We start from the raw sequence: 23603 nt of genomic DNA, 5'->3' as shown, positions 1-23603 counted from the left end.
ACACAAACTGATAGCTGTTTAGCTTATGTTTAGCTCAAGCTACATATTAATATTCTTGCATGCTACCAGCTACCAGACGGCAAAGAAGTCAGCTACTTTTTCTGCACAGCTTTTATTTAAATCCTAAATATTGAATCCTAGTAGCATACATCTTTAGTAGTGGTTATAGTTTAGGCAAAAAAATTGTAGTTAATCCTCGTAACATCAACGTCAACATTTTGGAGAGTTGGCTTATTTGACGTCAGCCAGTGAACACACTGTTTGGGACATGTTGACTTAGTGCAGAGGCTGGAGGTGGGAGAGGATGGCTGGTCTCCATTAAAAGACAAGAAATATGCCTTCTTTCAAGTGTCTGGTAAGACTTCATTCAGGAGTCACCATGTTTTATTCAGAGCTGGAGGGAGTATGAACCCTGCAGCTTCACTATGTGGACGGTACTTATGGAGTGGGGCCTGAAGGTCTCCAGGTTCAATGAGTGGCAATTTGTTTGTGGTAATTGGACTGCAAAGTTGGTAAAGTTTGGTAAAGTGCCATATAAAGTAAAAAAAATGGAGCTATTACAGTTAATACAGTCAATTGCTAAATTACCGCAAAGTGATTATTACTTGGTAATTCATACATAATGCACAAAGAGAAGGTCAGTAGGAGCCCATAGATAATTTGATAATACTGGTCCTGCCCAGGGCTAAATCAGCTGTTAATAGTCATTAAATACTTCTGAAATCATAGGTTTGCTGCATGGTAAACCAGTGTCACATTTCACAGAAGATGCTTATTAGTTATTAGTAAAGTAAAATAATATTTTTTTAATGACTAATAAGTAATGAGTGACTGATAACATTTTTCAAGTAAATTGTCTAACCTTGCCCATGTGTACAAGAGCAGATTAGCTGGACGTGGTAACAGGACGCTTACACTTGGATGTAATGAAATGGAGTAACTGGGAAATAGATTCATGGTTGAAGTCAGTGAAGACATCAACTTCGTTGAATAAGTAGGTTTTCCCAGAGGTCAGTTTAGGGGAGCTGCAGCGATCAGGTGTTTTCAGGATGTGAGGCGAGGCCAGAGCTGTCACTGTGGCATCTCTTCCATTGATTTTCAGCACGTTGATGAACACAATGCTGTGCGGGGACACACTTTGCACAGTCCCGATTTGCACTAAACAGGGACATAAACAAACACGTAAAATGTACAAATTCACACATATTCATAATCAGTATTTAAATTTAAATTAGAAACTGATATCTTACTTTTTTCGCAAAGATCTGCTTCATTTAGATTGTTCACTGACAGAAGTCTGGATTCTGAAAACAAAATTATACATACATATTATTGCTAAGATACAGAAAATGGAATATACATGATGTGAGAAAATGACTGTCTTCTGCAGGCAATGTCCAAGCATCGCAAAACTGACCTTTAATCATCTGATGCTGTGCTGGTTGGTGTACTGGACTCAGCTTCCCTGCACAGCACGACCACAGAGTGGCGTTGTAGTAGCTGTGATCACAGCATCCGAATCCTGTCTTGGCAGCGTAGAGCACCTCCATGTCCTCACTCGAGCAGCAAACATTCTGATTATAAAGTAGATAGAATGATGATGTGTCACATTAATGGTCACTAAATATATGCTTGTTTGCCATCTTACTGATATCACTGTATGTGTCCTCGACCTGCAAGATATATAGTAAAAAGATCCAGGACACACAGTTATGGATCTCACCAGGGTTATGGGCAGAAGTGGTGTGACTGGTGCTCTGGTATAATATCTCAAATTATTAATTTTAGGTATAAGCCTTGTTAACTTTACATATAAAGTTGAAAATGATTTTGTTTATGTTCCGATTAGAGATGTTTTGTTCTATTTGTTGTAAGAATCTGTGCAGGACTTCCTGTGTCTCTGCCCATAATTACCCAGGGGTCCATAAAGACTCGGTCAAAACCGTGTATATGGCTGGACCGCTTATGGTCAGTCTGTGAATTTGTGGCTAAATTGTAACACAAATAGTCAGTGGTCATGTCTATAATGTTAAGTCCAGCAGTACATGTCCACCAGGTCCGGCGAGGACACTAGGGGACACGCTGCTCCACTCAATTGGCCGTTCAATTGGTGACGTCCCCTATCGTTGAATGCACCTGATTGGTCCCTGGTTTTCTGCTTGCCATTTCAAACAGGAAACAACATGGTGGCCTGTAAAGTTTTTGTTATTCTGTCTAAACTACCCACCAAAAATCTACTTTTGAAAACATTTTAAACGACAAATAGGCTATGCCACGGCTGAATCTCGTTTCATTTCAGAACTAGATCGCCTAGTTTGACAGCTTGGTCCAAATTTTGTGAGCCGGACGCGTCGCGCTGGACGGGCTAATTTGCATAAAGGACTGTTTCATTACGAAAGAGCAACGACCAATGATGTAACTCCAACAGTCGGCCGACCAATCGTGTGACTTCATCACTCAGTCAGTCAATCAATCACTCAGTGACAGACTTTTGCGTTTGTAGGGCTGGCCCTCTGCAGTCCAGCCCAAAAGCGTACTTTCTCTCTCAAAGGGATGTGCAGATAAATAGGGGAAAAAAATTATTAAGCTTACACATGGCGTTATTTTAGACAAACAGAATCAAACATGTTCTGTCCTCATGGTGAGGTTGTCGGCTTTGCACACCTCTGAACAAAAGTCTGGATGCATTGATGATTTAAAACACGTCAAACTTTGGAGTTATTGAATTATTGGCACATTTAAGGTCATGGATATATTTAGAAATGGTCACATTATTATTATTATTATCATTATTATTATAAATAAAACCTACTGGTGGGGTTAGCAGAAGGGATCCACAGCACTGCGCCTCATGTCCATCAGTCAGGTTGTACAATGTCCCTGCGCAGCACTTCATCCGTGTGTCTTTAATGTTGTACGCTTTTACCCCGCAACAGTGAGTGTTTTCTTTTCTTTGATGACTGGGTGGAGAAACAGAGCTTGTAGTTAATATCAAATCTGGTGAGTGAGATAAAGAAGTTGTTATGTTATGAGGACGGATCATTTTACATTCAAAAGACGGTTAGAATATGCTTTCTGCAGGCATAAAGTACGCTGGATGTCAGATAAGGAGATAACTTCTTCAACATAGTGTCTAGTGGAAAAGTACCTGTTGCATCAGACACACATGAGACAGATGTCTAAAATAGCGGTTAAATGTTATCAGGTTGATCTGGCGAACATGTCAGCAAACACTTGCACTTGCACTTAGCAAGCTTCTGCATGTGTCTCTTGTCACTTGTCAAATGTGAATCCAACATTCACTCTCCTTTTAGCGCTGGTGTGGTCTCCACCAAATCTTCAGAAAAAGATCTAGATCTTTAGCTTTTGCTAGATTTTCTAAAAACAGGTTTGATGAAAATAGCTGAGATTCAATGAATACAGCCACATAAAACCTGCGACCTAAACTGTGACCTCAAGGTAAAAAAATGAGTTGGGGGAGACTTCTCTCTGGATTGATTGCCACCAACAACTATACTTTCATATTACATTCACATTTTTCATTTAAAAAAATATTGATTAATGTAATTTTAACCAAAATACCAAACTAAAACATACTGTAACTCATTAAAATATCAGAGCCCCATTCAAATATTGTAAACCCCTGGAAGATAAACACTGTAAAAGAGTCCCAACATGCACAAGCATATGAAAAACAAATGCACAGACATTCTTCAAAGCAGCCGTAAACCCAGACAGACAGACATTCCTTGGCTCAGTGGTGCGTACTTAAAGTTGCCACAAACAATGAAAAGGAGCCACGGTGAAGGTCAGTCTAGCTACTGGAATGCTCGCCTGTCTCGCTGACAGTATGAAACCAGTCAGAAAGAATTTTTCCTTGCCACTCCTGTCTGTGTTTTATCTGTATCCTCACAAGAGAAAGAAAAATGAACTGTTTCCCATACAGCCTCATTCCTTAACTCTGGGAAAAACACATACCAGACACTGCAACACAACATGTTGATTAGCTCACTGAAATTCATCAGTATTTTCACAGACAAGCATAAACACACACCTGTGTCCATCGCAGCAGATCTCAGTGTGAGGCCAATAGACTCCCGTCCCACAGCAGTGTTGTTCTGTTGAGCCATGAGACTGAAAACAAGACACAGTCCCTTTAGCTGGTTATAAGGGATACTGATCCCCGAACACTCCTCTCCATCTTCTCTGTCCATGCACAAGGTGTTATTAGCACAGAGGACTCCGAGTTGTGCCAAACCATACGGTGCAGCACTCAAAGAATCAGATAAAATAAAGTGCAGCAATACAGACACAAGCAGGCATATCCATGGGAACATAAATTATATACACATGAATTCTGACAAAAATGCAGACCCAAAACAAAACAAAAAAAATGCAATATCATCCGTTAATGTAAATGACGGCAATGTTAGCAGTGCGTTTTATCCAATAGGCACAAAACACACTCACTTGCTGTATATAAGGAGCTGGGTGGAGCTCCGAGCTCTCTCAACAAAGCTGCAACAATTACAGCCAGAGTTTTTTGTTTTTTTTACAGTAGTAACGGGGATGGACTGCCGTTAGTTCTAAACTGATAAATTATTCTTTGCAAAGATTATATTAAAGAAATGTGCTGCTTTTCCTCAAACCATTGATTAAAAATGTTGTCATAAGACACATAAGGCAGCTACTTACAAAAAGGTCTTTTTGCCTTTGAAGTTCAATTCAGTTTTTAAGAGAGGCGTGACGTGAACTTATTATTTACAAGCCAACAAATCTCACTGGAAAGGGTGGTGTATGTTTCCCACAGAAAAACACAGAGAAAGATTGTTGACCTTTACAGGAAAAAAATACTCCACCCAGCTGAGCAGATCAGAAACAGTAAGTGTCATTATACCAGATCTATCGGAGGCCTCCGCTCAGATAAACAGCCATCGCAGCAGACGTGTGTATGCGTGTTATACACAGCGGGGGCGGCGTCAGCAGCTTGACCTAAACAGACGAGGGTGGGATAGGCGGGGGTGAGTTACAGAACGGGCAGAGAAAAGAGTGTGGGTTTATCCGGTGGAGGGTGGAGGGATGACATCTGGAAAAAGTGACTCAGACGGTCTGCGAGAGACAAGATTGAATATTGAGAGGTGTGTGAAAATATTAATCCGCACACATATCCGTCAGGGTGTTTACCAGCATGTGCAGAAACTTGCCTTCTAAATTCCAGTGTGCGAAGAGTGGAAAATAGTACGTGTGGTTTTCTATCATCCTTTTGTTCCCAGAATAGACCATAAAAGAATGAGTGAAGCAGCAGAGAGCCAGCAGAATGTAGGGGAATGGGTAATTCCCACGTCTGAGGCCAAAAGCCAGTGATGATCTCTGCTGCCATGAGAGGTTTTCGCACACTTGCATCAGCCGGAAAAAAATATTTAAATATTTCTCGCCTCAAATGTTTCAAGAAACATATTGTTGTGATGTTGAGGAAATCCGACGCACCGCCCACCAGCCGGAGCAAACGTTCTAATTTTACAGCTAAACAGTACACTACAAGATGTATCTGAAAACATTTGAGGAGAGAGATAGGCTTTACAGTAACAGAATATTGATTCATATTTGATCAGCGCTGCCTAGTTTGACCGTTTGATCGGACTTTGCGAGTGATTGACAGCTGCTCAAAGACGGCAAAACTCCAGCTCGGCTCTGATTGGTTGTTTTCCTCCGGTCTGTGAAATCTTGCAGATGCCATTAGGAGCACCGGAGGGCACAGAGGCACATGATTTTTCCAGATTACCTGTCTCATGCACTACTGTCAGGATATAGTGACCATTTTATAAAAATAACTTTTTTTTAATCCTATTTGCTCCAATTTTACCCATTGCTGCTTTAATTCCTATTTCAAAAGGTGATAAATCTTGTGTCCAGGTTATTTAGGGAAAAGGGAAACTGATTATGCTCTCTAAAATAAATAGATTTGGGGCAGTACAGTCTGACTACTCCCTTTAAACAGTTAAACAGTTTAGCTTGACGCCGTCTCCTGACACAGTAACATGTTTGTCTATTCGTTCACAGTTTCCACTGAGGGTGTTTATGCGTGTCATTGAAATGAAATATCTGCAACAAAGAGTGTCAGGATCTTAGATATCGTTATCTTGTTCCGTTAGGGATAATTTATGGTGTAAGGAGTAGGTACTTTCACGCACAGACAGACTCCACCATGCTGACATAATGTCTCATCATATTACAACTGACAGATGCAACACCAACACACCCAAAACCAGTTCACCCACTGTCTTACCTGTGGCGCAACACCCCTTAGACTTTTCCTTGTTTCTCTCACAGCAGCTGAAGTGCCTGGTATTGTAATATGACGACCCACAGACTCTTGTGTCTGGCTCAGTGCTGTGGATGTGCAAAGATAAGCAAAAAATAAACACAAAAACATCCCATTAACACTATCATACAACACAAAGCATGGTTGAACACACTTATTGGAAGTCGCATTGGATAAAAGTGTCAGCTAAAAGAATGTAATGTAAGTAAAAATCATGGATGCACAATTCTATGTACAGCAAAATTACCAAAAGTGTGACTCCAATTTAACCCATTAAAATTCACATTAGCACCAATGCAACTACTGGGTTAAAGGTTCCCTGTGTGGAGTTTTTGACTGCTAGACACACACTGGTGACACGATACATGTTCCTGTCAATGGTTCCACAGTATTCCACTGATCTATGGGTGGCGGTAATGCACCAAGAAACACGGCAATGTGCCAGCAAAGGCAGAGAAGAAGAAGACTGCAAGCGAGTAAATATGGATGTAAACAATACAGGATTTAAAATAATTAAAGGTACTAAATGAGAGATTGGGAGCATTTCTATTGCCTCCGCACGGCTCTCAACATGGCGACAGCCGAACCAGTGGCTCGCAACTAGCAGCGCTAACAGTAACAATGGCAACAGTGATGACAGAACGCGACAGTGTTAAATCTGAGGGGGATTATTACTATTGTGTTATTTATCCAAACTACAATATGGTATACATCAGACTGGCAATACATCATCCAGAGTAGGTTCTCATTATCACGCCCTCAATCCTGTGTAAACAGAGGAAGTTGAAACATGTCTCCAAACTTCTACTTTAAACAAACTGGTTTAAATTAATAACACTATGCCAAAGAGTTGCTGCCAAAACGCTGATCTCCGATTTGTTCCCCTGCCGTGGCCTAAAAAAAAGGTATCGCGAATGCTCAGGTTCAGGCAAGGTGGCAAAATAATTATTAGACCTGTGTATAAAACAACCATTTGTTTAACAAGAGATGAATGCATACAGACTTGTCAAAATTACAATCTATAGGATCTTCGATTTTTTTATCCCCCAAAAAGGATCTTGGCGGACTTGACGTTTTGCGAAGTTGTAAACTGCTATAATCTAGTTCTTTTTAAACTTGGAATATGAGTATTCTTTGCAGTTTTGAATGTCATATGCCTATCGCTTTGTACAATTAACAATACATTTGTGACAGCTTAAGGGTAAAACCTCAGCATGTTTATGTCTAGCACCGGGTTCAAAACAAGTCATTGGTACTGGGTAAAGTTAATTGTGATCCAAACTGGGTCAATATTTCACCACTCTCGTGAGGGTGATAATTTTCATTGTGAGGCAAAAATAAGGTTTTGTTGGTCTCAGTAAGATAGTTAAAACCTTTGGTTGACTTACCAGATGGGTTGAGGTGCAGGTCTCTGAAAAAATAAATAAATAAAACACCAAAAATGTAAATTAATGCAAGTCAATCCAAATGCAACAACATCACTAAGGCTTCAAACATTATTATTATCCACCTGAATCGACGCTCAACTAAAATTGAACAGCCTCACAAAGGTCAGCTTTATTACTACTGTAGTTAATTGCATTATTTTGTCAGGTGTTTCTGTTATTTTATCCATCCCCTATATATTATAGTGTATTGCAGATAGTAGATACTGTATGTATGAGGTTATTGTCATGGTGCATGCAACTTTGGGCAGCTTTGACACAGCTGACTAGATGTTGTCTCTTGGGTAAATCACATAAACTGAAGATAACAGTTTGTGTCTTACCTGTTGCTGCGTACCTGTGGAGATAAAGCACACAAAGTAGTTTGAGTGTATGAAAAAAATAATAACAGCACGACTCAATACAGCAGGAATGTCAACAAAGTGTGAGCATCTTATTCTCCCATCTAAACTGAATTCAGGTAAAACTGTCAGTGACTCATCCTGCATGTTCAGACATTTGCTGTAATTCCTCTCTGGCTCACGGAGACAAAATACCTGACCAATAACAATAAATACAACATTCAGCGCACTCAGTCTCAGTTAGATCACTTTAGTTTAAACATCGTGCAGGCTTTGTTTTAGATAGTGAGAAAACGTTTCTAGATTTGACTCAGAAAAAGAAAATTAGGTAAAGAATTATAGCATTGTGCTGTAAGTGATACATATGTATTGTGTCAAAGTTAACGCGTTAACGCAAATTTGTTTTAACGTCACTAATTTCTTTAACGCTTTAACGCAACTTGCAATTTTTAGGTTGTAGCAGACTCAGTTTAAAGCTAGAGTGAAGATATTGGCATCATATGAAACTAGAAGACCTAAGGAATCCGTTGGTTCATCCGTGTCATACTAGCTTGTCGCGAAGGAATAACGCTCCAAACCTACGCTCCAAACCTACGCTAAATTTTGGCGAGGAAAAACTGGCATGGCCATTTTCAAAGGGGTCCCTTGACCTGAAAATGGGTTCTATGGATACTATGGATTCCCCCCTTTACAGACACGCCCACTTTATGATAATCACATGCAGTTTGGGGCAAGTCATAGTCAAGTCAGCACACTGACACACTGACAGCTGTTGTTGCCTGTTGGGCTTGAGTTTGCCATGTTATGATTTCAGCATATTTTTTATGCTAAATGCAGTACCTGTGAGGGTTTCTGGACAATATTTGTCATTGTTTTGTGTTGTTAATTGATTTCCAATAATAAATATATACATACATTTGCATAAAGCAAGCATATTTGCCCACTCCCATGTTGATAAGAGTATTAAATACTTGTCAAATCTCCCTTCGGTACATTTTGAGCAGATAAAAATGTGTGATTAATTAAAAGCCAAGTATACTTAGACTTTTCTGTAGACTTTTTGTTATACTTGTCAGTATGAGCCAAGTATACTTAAGTATACTTTTGTTAGGTATATCTCTGATAAGTACATAAAAAGTAAACTGAAAGTATGCTCTCCTATTTTTGTTCAAAAGAAGTATACTAATAGCACACTTGAATACATTTAATTCTGGTAAGGGTTGGCCATTAAAGGTGATCCTGATTCTATCATCAACATGTGTGATTCAAAGTTACTGCTTTCTTATTTCATGAGGGAGGATTGCAGCGGGCAGGTAAGCTTCAAAATGTTAAATAATAAGCATAAACCACATGGGTATGAACAGATTTCAAAGATTTTGCATGAAACTGCGTTAGGCAGGTAAGGGACGACGTTCAGTCGCTCCCTGACTTACTGATGAGTTGTATCGTAAGATTCTCGTTGCAGTAATGAGTCTTAGAGTCGAACTGGTCATGTCCACAGCACTTGTTGTCGCTGGAGTTTTTCATCAAGATCGTCTTGTTATTTTCCGGACCGCAACATAACTGTGTGTTGTCATCATAAGCCCCTGTGGAAAAGATTAGGATGATACTTAAAACTGCATCAGTCTTACCTCAGCCACAACACAGCTGACATGAGTCACCAAGGTACTGTGTTTAGATTCAGCTCTACTCACGTTTATCGCAGCATTCTGCATTTGGTGAAGTTTTGGCTACAACAGTTAATTGACAGCATAGTTGGTGGGATGTGTCGTAGGCCGTAGTTCCACAGTGAGCTGCAAAGATCAAAGATCAAGTCAACATTCAGGCACCACACACATTCATTAGTGTGAAATTCCTTGTTCTTTGTACAAAGATAACAATCTCATCCCAACCTGTCACATACTGTCCCTTTGTCAGACCCTTCGACATCACTTTTTTGGTCAACACATTCCCACTCCCAACTCGTGAAATACTGCTGCTTGGTCAGTGCCCCTCTGCATCGGGACCGACGCATGAGGTGCCTCTCTTGCATTACTTTTGGACCGACCAGGGACGGCATGTCAATATATTAGGCCATTACATGCATAGTGTCCTTTCAAAATAAACTTCCGTTTTCACAGGAAGTTAGTATTAGGCAACACTACCACTTCGTTAGGTTTAGGAAACGGCTGTGGTTGACATTAACTTCACTGACTAGTAACTGATGTAACTAGTGACTCACCGGACTGACGATACCGATGAGTCATGTGACTAAAGACTGACATGATTAAAAAAAAGCCAACGTTACTTTTAGCTTCACCCGGGACACGAACACCGGTCTTCTGGTTGAAAGTCTTGTTTGTTTGACCCATCCACCACCCTGCCCGCCTGCCCTGAAGGGACTCTCACGCTCTTTATACTCCATCACTTGCTCATACCGTCTATTAACGCCGTGCGTGGGTTTACATTGGAGTTAGTTTAAAGCCCGGTTTGTTACATAGTGTTGCTAAAGGGTGTCTCCGTGCGACGGTTTCCGATGCCGAGGGGCACTGACCAAACGGCGGTATTTGACGAGTTGGGAGCAGGAACGGATTGTTTGGGTCGCAGTAAACACATGCTTAATGTTGTAAATTAAACAAAAACGCTTGCTTAGGATTAGGTAACAAAACCATTTAGTTAGGTTTAGAATAGAAAAACATGGTTGGGATTAAAATGACTACATTTTTACTGTGAAAATGTGACTTGATGTTGCTAACACAGGACACGAACGAACAGCTGATTGTAACGTGAAAGTGAAACTTAATGCACGGGACACAAACAGCGGTCTCCTGGATGAAAGCCCTGTGTTTAGTGTTTCAGATGAAGATTGGTAACATATTTTGTTGTCAGTTGAAAATGGAAAATAAGATATTCTCACAATGTGCTGTCAAACCAACCAATCAGAAAATGTCATGAAATGACGTAAAATACACTGTCCAATGCGACTCTGTGAGCAATTATAGATGTACGGTACACTTGCAAATACTACATTTGCATGTGTACGCAGTATTGTATCTATTCTAAGCACCATTTTTGAATTAATTGAGAAAAAACAGCGCCAGCATACAAAACAAAGCTTATATCCTGCAGCATTTTCTAAACATGACAGCGGTGCAACCTGAGAGTACAATCTTAAACAGATTTGAAAGATTTGCATGAAAATGCGTTAGGCAGGTAATGGACGACGTTCAGTCGCTCCCTGACTTACTGATGGGTTGTATCGTAAGATTCTCGTTGCAGTAATGAGTCTTAGAGTCGAACTGGTCACGTCCACAGCACTTGCTGTCGCTGGAGTCTTTCTTCCAGATCTTCTTGCTATTTTTCGGACCGCAACACAACTGTGTTCCATTAATCGCCTCTGTGGAAAAGATTAGGATGATACTTAAAACTGCATCAGTCTTACCTCAGCCACAACACAGCTGACATGAGTCACCAAGGTACTGTGTTTAGATTCAGCTCTACTCACGTTTATCGCAGCATTCTGCATTTGGTGAAGTTTTGGCTACAACAGTTAATTGACAGCATAGTTGGTGGGATGTGTCGTAGGCCGTAGTTCCACAGTGAGCTGCAAAGATCAAAGATCAAGTCAACATTCAGGCACCACACACATTCATTAGTGTGAAATTCCTTGTTCTTTGTACAAAGATAACAATCTCATCCCAACCTGTCACATACTGTCCCTTTGTCAGACCCTTCGACATCACTTTTTTGGTCAACACATTCTCACTCCCAACTCGTGAAATACTGCTGTTTGGTCAGTGCCCCTCGGCATCGAGACCGACGCATGGGGTGCCTCTCTTGCATTACTTTTGGACCGACCAGGGACGGCATGTCAATATACGGCCATTACATGCATAGTGTCCTTTCAAAATAAACTTCCGTTTTCACAGGAAGTTAGTATTAGGCAACACTACCACTTCGTTAGGTTTAGGAAACTGCTGTGGTTGACATTAACTTCACTGACTAGTAACTGATGTAACTAGTGACTCACCGGACTGACGATACCGATGAGTCATGTGACTAAAGACTGACATGATTAAAAAAAGTCAACGTTACATTTAGCTTATATGTTGTAAATTAAACAAAAACACTTGCTTAGGATTAGGCAACAAAACCACTTAGTTAGGTTTAGAATAAAAAAACATGGTTGGGATTAAAATTACTACATTTTTACAGTGAAAATGTGACTTGATGTTGCTAACACAGGACACGAACGAACAGCTGATTGTAACGTGAAAGTGAAACTTAATGCACGGGACACAAACAGCGGTCTCCTGGATGAAAGCCCTGTGTTTAGTGTTTCAGATGAAGATTGGTAACATATTTTGTTGTCAGTTGAAAATGGAAAATAAGATATTCTCACAATGTGCTGTCAAACCAACCAATCAGAAAATGTCATGAAATGACGTAAAATACACTGTCCAATGCGACTCTGTGAGCAATTATAGATGTACGGTACACTTGCAAATACTACATTTGCATGTGTACGCAGTATTGTATCTATTCTAAGCACCATTTTTGAATTAATTGAGAAAAAACAGCGCCAGCATACAAAACAAAGCTTATATCCTGCAGCATTTTCTAAACATGACAGCGGTGCAACCTGAGAGTACAATCTTAAACAGATTTGAAAGATTTGCATGAAAATGCGTTAGGCAGGTAATGGACGACGTTCAGTCGCTCCCTGACTTACTGATGGGTTGTATCGTAAGATTCTCGTTGCAGTAATGAGTCTTAGAGTCGAACTGGTCACGTCCACAGCACTTGCTGTCGCTGGAGTCTTTCTTCCAGATCTTCTTGCTATTTTTCGGACCGCAACACAACTGTGTTCCATTAATCGCCTCTGTGGAAAAGATTAGGATGATACTTAAAACTGCATCAGTCTTACCTCAGCCACAACACAGCTGACATGAGTCACCAAGGTACTGTGTTTAGATTCAGCTCTACTCACGTTTATCGCAGCATTCTGCATTTGGTGAAGTTTTGGCTACAACAGTTAATTGACAGCATAGTTGGTGGGATGTGTCGTAGGCCGTAGTTCCACAGTGAGCTGCAAAGATCAAAGATCAAGTCAACATTCAGGCACCACACACATTCATTAGTGTGAAATTCCTTGTTCTTTGTACAAAGATAACAATCTCATCCCAACCTGTCACATACTGTCCCTTTGTCAGACCCTTCGACATCACTTTTTTGGTCAACACATTCTCACTCCCAACTCGTGAAATACTGCTGTTTGGTCAGTGCCCCTCGGCATCGAGACCGACGCATGGGGTGCCTCTCTTGCATTACTTTTGGACCGACCAGGGACGGCATGTCAATATACGGCCATTACATGCATAGTGTCCTTTCAAAATAAACTTCCGTTTTCACAGGAAGTTAGTATTAGGCAACACTACCACTTCGTTAGGTTTAGGAAACTGCTGTGGTTGACATTAACTTCACTGACTAGTAACTGATGTAACTAGTGACTCACCGGACTGACGATACCGATGAGTCATGTGACTAAAGACTGACATGATTAAAAAAAGTCAACGTTACATTTAGCTTATATGTTGTAAATTAAAACAAAAACACTTGCTTAGGATTAGGCAACAAAACCACTTAGTTAGGTTTAGAATAAAAAAACATGGTTGGGATTAAAATGACTACATTTTTACAGTGAAAATGTGACTTGATGTTGCTAACACAGGACACGAACGAACAGCTGATTGTAACGTGAAAGTGAAACTTAATGCACGGGACACAAACAGCGGTCTCCTGGATGAAAGCCCTGTGTTTACTGTTTCAGATGAAGATTGGTAACATATTTTGTTGTCAGTCGAAAATGGAAAATAAGATATTCTCACAATGTGCTGTCAAACCAACCAATCAGGAAATGTCATGAAATGATGTAAAATACACTGTCCAATGCGACTCTGTGAGCAATTATAGATGTACGGTACACTTGCAAATACTACATTTGCATGTGTACGCAGTATTGTATCTATTCTAAGCACCATTTTTGAATTAATTGAGAAAAAACAGCGCCAGCATACAAAACAAAGCTTATATCCTGCAGCACTTTCTAAACATGACAGCGGTGCAACCTGAGAGTACAATCTTAAACAGATTTGAAAGATTTGCATGAAACTGCGTTAGGCAGGTAAGGGACGCCGTTCAGACGCTTCCTGACTTACTGATGGAGTGTATGGTAACAGTCACGTTACTGCAGTACTGAGTCTTAGCGTCGAACTGGTCCCATCCACAGCACTTGTTGTCGCTGGAGTCTTTCTTCCAGATCGTCTTGTTATTTACCGGACCGCAACACAACTGTGTGTCATCATCATAAGCCCCTGTGGAAAAGATAAGGATGACTCTTTAAACAGTTTCACTTTATCTCAGCCACAACTACTGTAAGATGACAAGCTACTATGTATACTACAGAGCACAAGTGTTTGGATAGAGTACAATAGAGCAGAACAGAGCAAAACCAGGATATTTTTGTAATCTGTAAATTTGTATCAGAAAAACATCATCTTTATATGTCACGAATACCGACAAGGTGTATGTATTTGTACATTTATAATGAGATTATAAGCTCTTCAACCTCTTCCACTCCTTGAGGGCGCCGACGCCTTCGGCCGACTTTACTTTTTTCAGAGGCTTTAGCAGACTCAGTTTTAGAGCTAGAGGTGTAGGTACCCATGGAATCGATTGCTACCAACCACCTGTCACGCTAGCTTGTCAGGAAGAACGCTGAATAATTCTACGAAATTAGGCTAAATTTGGTGAGGAAAAACTGGCATGGCTAATTTCAAAGAGGTCCCTTGACCTCTGACCTCAAGATATGTGAATGAAAATGGGTTCTATGGGTAACCACGAGTCTCACTTTATGATAATCACATGCAGTTTGGGGCAAAAACAGTTCTTTGCATGCAGTACAAATGTGTTATTTTTGCCTATTCTAAAATGATGTATTTTGAATATTTCTGCATACTGGGGTCCCTAAACAGTCTTGGAATTTGCATAAAATGGGTATCACTGTAAAGCTGAGACTCTTGTGGATTTAGTGAGCCCAACTGTATTCATGTGTGATTCATGAAACAATTTTTTGAAAACTGACCTCACTGTATAAATGACCTGTGGTGACCTCCAGGATAAGCTCAGCCTCATGAAACTCTACAGCCACAAACTAGAGACCTAGAACATTCAGAGGATGTATAGCTTTCCTAGCTAGATTGACAATAAGGGGGTTTCTGAGCCGTTTCCAGAAGAGAAGTGCCCGCCATCTAATCGCCAAATAAATGCAATTCTTGTAGAAGGGGGGGGAGTGGAAAAGGTTAACTCACAGGTGCTTTGACTTTACGCAGAGTTTAATACTCTGGAAACAAACATCTGTACCATTGGTGTTACTACAAATGATAGACACCTGCCATCCAATCAGAGGAATCGAGAATTTTCTGTGGGAATGGTATACATTACAATAAGGAAACCTAAAGAAATTGTATTATGTAAGTGTATACTGTTCATTTGATGCTTCATTATGTCCTGCTCTACTCACCTGTACCACAACATTCGGCCTTTGGTCCAGGTTTGGTTACGATGGTTGACTGACAGCACATTTCATTGAGTTTGTTGTAGGCCTTCAGTCCACAGCAAACTGACACCTTTTGGCTAAGACCCTCTGTAACAGATGTAAGAACAGAGATAAAGTCAACATACAGACAGAGATGCACCACAGAAACAGCTGAAAGGGCTTTGTGCTACAGTAGCGCCAAAAGCTGCTGCTGGGAAGTTGCCACCAGGTTCAGAGAGAGGCCAAAAGTACAATAAAAAACACATGGTCTCTGGCATGAAGGTTGTGTTTTCTTGCGTGTGCAGCACAGATGTCGGCCAAAGAGGGGAGGCACTGGGATCAAGACGTCATATGTACGTAGTACAACAATTCAGAGCTGACAGCAAGAACGGCAGCAGTTTAGATTATGTGGAAACACCTGATATATATAGTACACTACAAAAAAGAGTTGTTTTTTTTATCCTATGTGAGTACTGACACACAGATGACTCTATGAACAATGGTGTTATGTGTTTTCTTTCTGCTCTCTCATGTGTCTCTTCAGGTGCCCCTAGTTTCGAAGCTAATTGAGCAAAAGGGCCCTCTTTGATGCCTTTATGGTAGATAAATCTAGGGTGCCCTTCCAGTGGAGAAAACATGATGAAGGGCCCTCTATGGTGCCCCTATGGATGATAAAACTGATAAAGTGCCCTCTATGGTGCCCTTCCAGTGGAGAAAACATGATGAAGTGTCCTCTATGGTGCCCCTATGGATGATAAAACTGATAAAGTGTCCTCTATGGTGCCCTTCCAGTGGAGAAAACATGATGAAGTGTCCTCTAGGGTGCCCTTGCAGTGGAGAAAATGTGATGAAGTGCCCCTTGGGTACCCTTGCAGTGGAGAAAACATGATAAAGTGCCCTCTATGGTGCCCTTCCAGTGGAGAAAACTTGATAAAGTGCCCTCTAGAGTGTCCTTCCAGTGGACAAAAGGAGATGCAGAGCCCTAGGCTGCCCTTAAAAGGAGAAAACATGATACAGTGCCATATAGGCTTCCCTACGTACATGCTGGAAAACTGTGCGCTGTTGCCCCACCGCATGCACCTGGTGCCCCTTTTATTTAATTTTTTCGTCCCTGCCCCTCAGACAGCCTGAGTCCGCCACTGGTTCGCAGCCTCCAAAATGGCCGTACAGTTGTATCATGTCTTCTTTTATCAACAAAAACATTATAACCTTCATGAAGGTAGAATATATTGCATGACTGTTGTATTAGACTGCACTAGGTGTACCTAAACATTTCTGGTGATTTAAAAAAAGATATATTGAATGAATGTTATACATATTTTCTATAGCAGAGGAAGTTAAAAAACTTCTTTAAACAGGAAATGGAATTCAACATAAGATACTATGCTTTTTAGACCTTTGCCAACAATAACTTGTCAATCGTGGAGGGTTTTTATGTGAATTGTGTTGCTCTGTTTTCCTCTGTTTTCATTTAGGTGACATATTAAACACTTTCGTTTCAATGGCAAAATCATAAAACCACAAAAGCAGCGGAAATTAATTTGCAAACACAGACTGTCTTTGTTAGGCAATATTGAGACGTTAATGATTCATCTAATTCTTCATTCAACCCACTCATTACCGATAGAGTTTGTGCTGATTCATATTTACAGTCGCCGCAATTTATCACGCGTCTTCCCTATTGCATAAACTTCTTGATGCTGTCTGAGGGAGAACACGGACTTTGAAACAAGCTGTAATCCAGACACTTTTAGTCTTTGCTGTGCCATCTTTCCTCACTGCATACAACAGCTCCTGATGTTTTTTGGGGGGTAAAATCACAAATCCTACATTCAAATTTCTTGCTGGTTTGACACAAATGTGTTGTCATTCATTACCTGTTGTGTTGTGTCCATCTCCTACTTTACAACAAGTGGCTTTTTCAGGGTTGAAAGCCTGCCCTCCACAACATGACAGCCCTTCCCCCGGATGAAGTTGATTCTCACAGCACGTGGCCTCGCTGATGTTATACTCTCTATCCATACAGGTTTTTCTGCAAGACAATCATTAGTATTACATATGCATCACAGTAAATCTGTCGAAAATACAGTTATTTCACATATAAACTTAGCCTCCTTTCATGTCAATGCACATTTTACCCTGTATCCTTTGTTATACTGCCCTCTAATGGACTCTTAGAATAGACTGGAATATATTCAACTTTATTGTCATTGCACATAGTACAAGTACATGTACAACGAAATGCGGTTTTGCATCTAACCAGAGTGCAAAGTGCTGGTTAAGACAGTATATACAAATGAGGATATATGTGGTGTATTTAAATAGGCATATACAGATTGCAGTTAAGGTGCAAAGGATAGACGTATGTTATATTCAGATCTCTTGTGAAAACACTCTTAACTAACAGTTACACAGGTACCCATACATACATGTCCACCCTCGCTGTGCACGTGAACATATTACACAGGGAAAAATAGATCACATTTTAAGGTTCCAGCAGGGAAGGTTTTGGCTTTCAACAGGACTTAACGGCTGCTGGGCTTTTCAATGGCGAAAATCTCAGTTTTTTCCCGTTGGGTTACTCGTGCTGTAAGAAGTTGCTATTGTTACGGTAACAAGTTGCTCTTCTTAGAGGCTTACGAGTAGAGATGCTCAAAAGAGGATTGCCTTACAGAAATGCCATGGTTTCATTAATCATTTAACTTTTATTCATTCATTACTTCATCTTGGGACCATGAATGTGCTCAATAAATAAAATAACACTACTGCCCACTACAGTGTGATATTTATTTTGCCCAAATGGATATTTTAGTCAGGAAACCGAAGCAGGAAACCGATGGATTGCCTACTCCGGGTAGGGAATGAGTCCTTACCCCAAGTGAAGGAGTTCAAGTACGTCAGGGTCTTGTTCGCGAGTGAGGGGACGATGGAACGTGAGATTGGTCGGAGAATCGGAGCAGCAGGGGCGGTATTGCATTCGCTTTACCGCACCGTTGTGACGAAAAGAGAGCTGAGCCGGAAGGCAAAGCTCTCGATCTACCGTTCAATCTTCGTTCCTACTCTCACCTATGGTCATGAGGGTTGGGTCATGACCGAAAGAACGAGGTCGCGGGTGCAAGCGGCCGAAATGTGTTTCCTCAGGAGGGTGGCTGGCGTCTCCCTTAGAGATAGGGTAAGAAGCTCAGTCATCCGTGAGGGACTCGGAATAGAGTCCTTGCTCCTTTGCGTCGAAAGGAGCCAGTTGAGGTGGTTCGGGCATCTTGCACAGATGCCCACTGGGCGCCTCCCTTTGGAGGTGTTCCAGGCACGACCAGCTGGGAGGAGACCAAAGGGAAGACCCAGGACTAGGTGGAGAGATTATATCTCTACTCTGGCCTGGGAACGCCTCGGGATCCCCCAGTCAGAGCTGGTTAATGTGGCCCGGGAAAGGGAAGTTTGGGGTCCCCTGCTGGAGCTGTTGCCCCCGCGACCCGATCCCGGATAAGCGGTTGAAGATGGATGGATGGATGGATATTTTAGTCTAATGATACACGAGAGAAAAGCTCATAGGGTCACTAGATACCTTAGTATGGATCATTGGGAACCATTACTGTGTATTATACAACATTTTATTGAAGTATCAGCGTTTGAGAAAGCATGGCATCAATCTGAAGAAGAGCTTGGTGCTCGAAGCAATACAAATCCTTCTAACAGGAGCTATTTGTTGTGCGGATCTGTCTGTTTTAATTCTGGGACACAACTCCTCACCACGTTCTTTCAGAAGAAAGGCGAGCAATAGTTTTCTTCTGGAGTTACTTATTGCCTGTTTATCCACGTCTGAGAAAATATTAGCTAAACAAAAAAAGGAAACGCAAATGCAAAAGGAAACATTTGAAATGTGTTTGATCGATGAGTGGTCAGCATGCAGTCTTAACATGGCTCGTTGGTAAATCAGCGAAAAGTAGAAAAATATGAACCTCAATTTCAGAAACGGCAACATGGAGCAGAGCAGCAGGTACTACTGACAGACCTAATGTGTAACAAGACAAGCTCAGTTCACAATTCTTTCGAGCTGTTAAATAAAGATGAAGGGATCAACAAGTTAAACCTGAATATGAAATTAGGCTGCTGCCAACTTTATTTAAGGTGAGTAACTACCAGGCTCGGCAAAGGGAGGAAAGATTTTGTAGAATAAAAATTTCGTGTTGCAGCTTGCTGCACGAGAGGGAGTCTCAACGTTGTCGCTGGGGAATAATAATCAATAGCCTAAACAAAAATAGAGTTCTCATCGCAACGAAGAAAACAAGTGTAATGATAATAACAAAAACAGTAAACGAAAGATTTCCATCCGTTATCTGTAACCGTTTATCTCATTTGACGTTGCGGGGGGTGGGGAGGGTGGCTAGAGCCGATCCCAGCTGACATTGGGCAAAGGCGGGGTAGAAGTGAAACTTAAAAGCAACATGTTCTAACATGTAAAACTGAAACGTCAAGTTTTGACCACAAACAAAAAGGCTTCTTTAGGTTTAGGCAAAAAAAACACAATTATACATATGACTTCCGCTTCTGCTCCTGTCATATTTACTACGGTCGGTAGAGGTCGCTGTTGTGCTCTTTTATATCTTCTTTCGGTGATCTTCCATGTGAATAGATGATAAAACCTACTAGTGGGTGTAGTAGGCCCCTATTGACCCACATTTATGGGGCTTATACCGACTGATAACGCCTATTTAACAGCCTGACAACAATCTAATCGGCTGGTTTCAAAGCCTGCCCAAAACCCTTAAAGATGAAATCCATTTTCAGCCCAGGCACCAGACAATCTTCTCTAACACACACGCACACACACCCACACATGGGAACACTTACCGGTAGCAGTCACTTTTAGAGGCTGCGGCTGCTCCAATGATGGCACCTGTTCACAAACACAAAAATCACAAGTTGATGAGTCATTGGAAATATAATAAGGCTTACAGGCAAAACATGTAGTGACACCCAGATAACCTCTCTAGTAAACATATTAAGTATAAACATTTACCAGCAAGTCTTTTTGTTTATAGGCTACTTAGTATTTTTTTTTTTTTTTTTTAAATCTGTCATTTTACTTTTACATAAGTACTTTTTTATGACATGTACCTGATTTCAAGTCACATCCATTACAGAGTAAGAACAAAAATCATGGGAAAAAAGTCATGATGTGAGAAAGGAACAAAAGAAACCAGGAGCTGCAGCAGAGAAGAAGCTGCTCCTCAGCTGACACTTTTCAACAGTTCTGCATGTTAACAGACCCTTTTTTATTTTAAAACATAAAGCATAGGTTCACTCAGAGTAGGCCTATATTTTGACTCTTTACTTGTACTTTAATACTCTTTCCATCTAAGAATATAGGCATCTAAAAGCACATGCATACACAGGATATTACAGCAGTGTCAGCAGTTTCCAACTCAGAACCTGACTCGTGCCCAGATCTCCGGGGTCAAATCAGAGGCACACGTCAATCCACAGCCTCGACATCCACCCCCTAATATCATGCTGCACCCTTTCACTTATCCTCAACACTACATGCTGTCATTGCAATAGGTTTCCAATTTCATCAAACAAGGAAAAAAAGAGAAAACATGACATGCTTCCTGGCATTAAAGTGGCAGCTGGCAGAATGTTTTTGGTATCATTGGGCAAAACAAAGCATTACTAACCTTTCAGCATATCGTAATTCAAGTGTGCTGAGAGGTAACTAGACTTCTGCTCCTCCTCATGGTTCTGTTATCAGGCTTTACAAAATCTAGAGAGACTTTGGCCAATCAGGTCATTTCAGAGATCTTTGATCAGTGCTGCCTAGTTTGACCATTTGAACGGAGTTCTCCGGTGATTGACAGCTGCTCAGAGAAGTAAGACTCCAGCTCGGCTCTGATTGGTTGTTTCCCTCAAGTCTGTGAAATCTTGCAGATGCCCTTAGGAGCACCGGAGGACACAGAGGCACGGGATTTTTTTTTTGTTCAGATTACCTGTCTAATGCACTATGACTTGCGATAAATATACAAATATTGAAGTGTGCATATTAGCTATACATATACATATACATATACTGTATTTAAAATATAACTGGGCTAAATGTTGTTTCTAGAGCAGCAACAGTAAAGTTTACAACAGCAAAGCCACCTTATAAACTCATTAATATCTCACTGGAAACAAATCTAACATGTTAATAAAATAAATCATATTCCTGACATGAAAATACTAAGTGAAGTTTATAAAGACCGAAAAACACAGACATCAGTCAGTATCAGTCCTTCCTCCTTTCCTCCTGTCCTCTATCCTCCTGTCCTCCTGTTCTCCTGTCCTCTATCCTCCTGTCCTCCTGTTCTCCTGTCCTCTATCCTCCTGTCCTCCTGTCCTCCTGTCCTCTGTCCTCCTGTTCTCCTGTCCTCTTTCCTCCTGTCCTCCTGTCCCCTGTCCTCCTGTCCTCTGTCCTCTGTTCTCCTGTCCTCTGTCCTCCTGTCCTCCTCCCTCTGCTGCAGGTAACATTAGGGCTGATAGAGTGAAGAGGAGCTGTTTGGTGTCATCCAGCTGATGAGCTTACTAGTGAGATATGTGACAAACTAACCTAACCAGTCACACTTCACAGTCTGATGCAGCTTTAGTTTCAGCTGCTGCAGCTGAGGATTTATGATACTTTATGAAGATAATAAATTAGGTCACATACTTTGCATGGTATAGGCTAAACCGGTTTTTAAATGTGCAATCATCGCACACATAAAACGAAATTTCACTGATAAGGCTATCTGCTTTCACTAGCTGCTATCTCAAACCACAAGACTACATCATCACAGACTGCAGATTCAATTCACTTCCCAAACCTCACTCATAATGTTCCCACGAGGCCCCCTAATATTTCCTTTTCTCCTCTACCTAATCACACTCACATTCGCTCACACTACTTCAACACTGCAACCCCTTGTAGGATGTGGAAATCCTGAACTAACACACATCAGATAAAACAAACAGGTTCTTGGAGGATGAATGAATAAACTCATGAAGTCTATTAAATAAAGCTGTAGGCTACTTACCATGAGCAGCGGGGAAACCACAAAACAGCGTAACTGAAATCAGGTAAACAGAGGTATGATTAAAGTGATTATAAACCATCACTGTCATTAATAGAAATGGATTTGGGCAAAGGTGCGCCTGTAGCATACCCAACAATGCCCAAAGTGGGATCATCTGAGAGCCTGTTTGAATCATCATCCCACTTATCCTACTGAGAGACCGATATGCCTTGAGATGCAAAACGATGGGCCTGTCTAAATAGTATCAGTGAGCCACTCCTCCCACCTAAAAATAGTGCTATGTTCATTTACAAACCTGTAGATCAAATGCGCCTGACGCACATTAAACCGCAACTTATATTTCCCTACCCCTTTCTCAGTTTCTCTATGAGTTAATAGAGGAGAAGTGAGAAAGTGAGTTTTTATATTATATTATATTATATTATATTATCATTCTATGCACAGAATGATAATATAATATAATATAATATAATATAAAAACGATCTATTTTTTAAAATTTATTTACATCCCAAATTAAATATAATGATCAGCGTCCCAAGTTTATTTACAACCCAAAAATCCATCCGGAGTTAAAAAGTATATAATGCAACCCTTATCACAACTCTTCCTCAACCATATACCTCCCAAAAATATATTTTTTGTATAGCTTTTTAAATTGATTTATATTTGTGCTCCCCTTCAACCCATCACCCAACCCATTCCACAAATCCAGCCCACAGGCTGAAATACACATACTCTTCTTTGTTGTACGAACACAATGCTTTTTAAAATTCAATTTTCCTCTTAAATTATAACCTCCCTCCCTGTCACAAAACAATTTTTGAATATTGCCCGGAAGTGAATTATGTCATAATTATTGCATCAGTGTGGAG

General features: G+C 40.7%; 2 protein-coding genes across 2 annotated transcripts; both read right to left on the bottom strand.

Moving 5' to 3' along the window:
• Nucleotides 1-347: 347 nt before the first annotated feature.
• On the bottom strand, nt 348-13173 carry LOC119490900 (galaxin-like). The gene is made up of 15 exons (XM_037774438.1): nt 13078-13173; nt 12820-12969; nt 11593-11691; nt 11335-11484; nt 9803-9901; nt 9542-9694; nt 8091-8104; nt 7711-7733; nt 6287-6390; nt 4898-4992; nt 4055-4134; nt 2813-2960; nt 1418-1574; nt 1251-1304; nt 348-1158 (listed from the first exon to the last, which is right to left on the bottom strand). Exons 6-15 carry the CDS (start codon nt 9633-9635, stop codon nt 887-889), a joined length of 1041 nt encoding a protein of 346 aa, XP_037630366.1. The 5' UTR covers nt 9636-9694; nt 9803-9901; nt 11335-11484; nt 11593-11691; nt 12820-12969; nt 13078-13173; the 3' UTR covers nt 348-886.
• Nucleotides 13174-14285: 1112 nt separating this feature from the next.
• Nucleotides 14286-22921, bottom strand: LOC119491608 (galaxin-like). The gene is made up of 6 exons (XM_037775751.1): nt 22860-22921; nt 22731-22763; nt 20533-20578; nt 17562-17716; nt 15670-15792; nt 14286-14461 (listed from the first exon to the last, which is right to left on the bottom strand). The coding sequence occupies exons 1-6, from the start codon at nt 22906-22908 to the stop codon at nt 14286-14288; spliced, it is 582 nt and encodes a 193-aa protein (XP_037631679.1). The 5' UTR covers nt 22909-22921.
• Between the last annotated feature and the right edge of the window lie 682 nt (nt 22922-23603).

This window comes from Sebastes umbrosus, chromosome 7 (genome assembly GCF_015220745.1).
Source record: "Sebastes umbrosus isolate fSebUmb1 chromosome 7, fSebUmb1.pri, whole genome shotgun sequence".
Classification (NCBI taxonomy): domain Eukaryota; kingdom Metazoa; phylum Chordata; class Actinopteri; order Perciformes; family Sebastidae; genus Sebastes; species Sebastes umbrosus.
Note: the sequence above shows the minus strand (reverse complement) of the source record. Positions and strands in the feature narration are given on the sequence as shown.

Excerpts from the sequence above, each read along its gene's own strand:
- LOC119490900 (XM_037774438.1), bottom strand. The coding sequence starts at position 9,635 with ATGAAAAACTCCAGCGACAACAAGTGCTGTGGACATGACCAGTTCGAC. Across the intron at positions 2,961-4,054 it reads ATCTGCTGCGATGGACACAG|TCATCAAAGAAAAGAAAACA; the intron begins GTGTGTGTTTAT and ends TTCTCCACCCAG. Across the intron at positions 1,575-2,812 it reads CCCTTCTGCTAACCCCACCA|AATGTTTGCTGCTCGAGTGA; the intron begins GTAGGTTTTATT and ends CTTTATAATCAG.
- LOC119491608 (XM_037775751.1), bottom strand. The coding sequence starts at position 22,908 with ATGATGATTCAAACAGGCTCTCAGATGATCCCACTTTGGGCATTGTTG. Across the intron at positions 22,764-22,859 it reads CCCACTTTGGGCATTGTTGG|TTACGCTGTTTTGTGGTTTC; the intron begins GTATGCTACAGG and ends ACCTGATTTCAG. Across the intron at positions 20,579-22,730 it reads TGGTTTCCCCGCTGCTCATG|GTGCCATCATTGGAGCAGCC; the intron begins GTAAGTAGCCTA and ends GTTTGTGAACAG.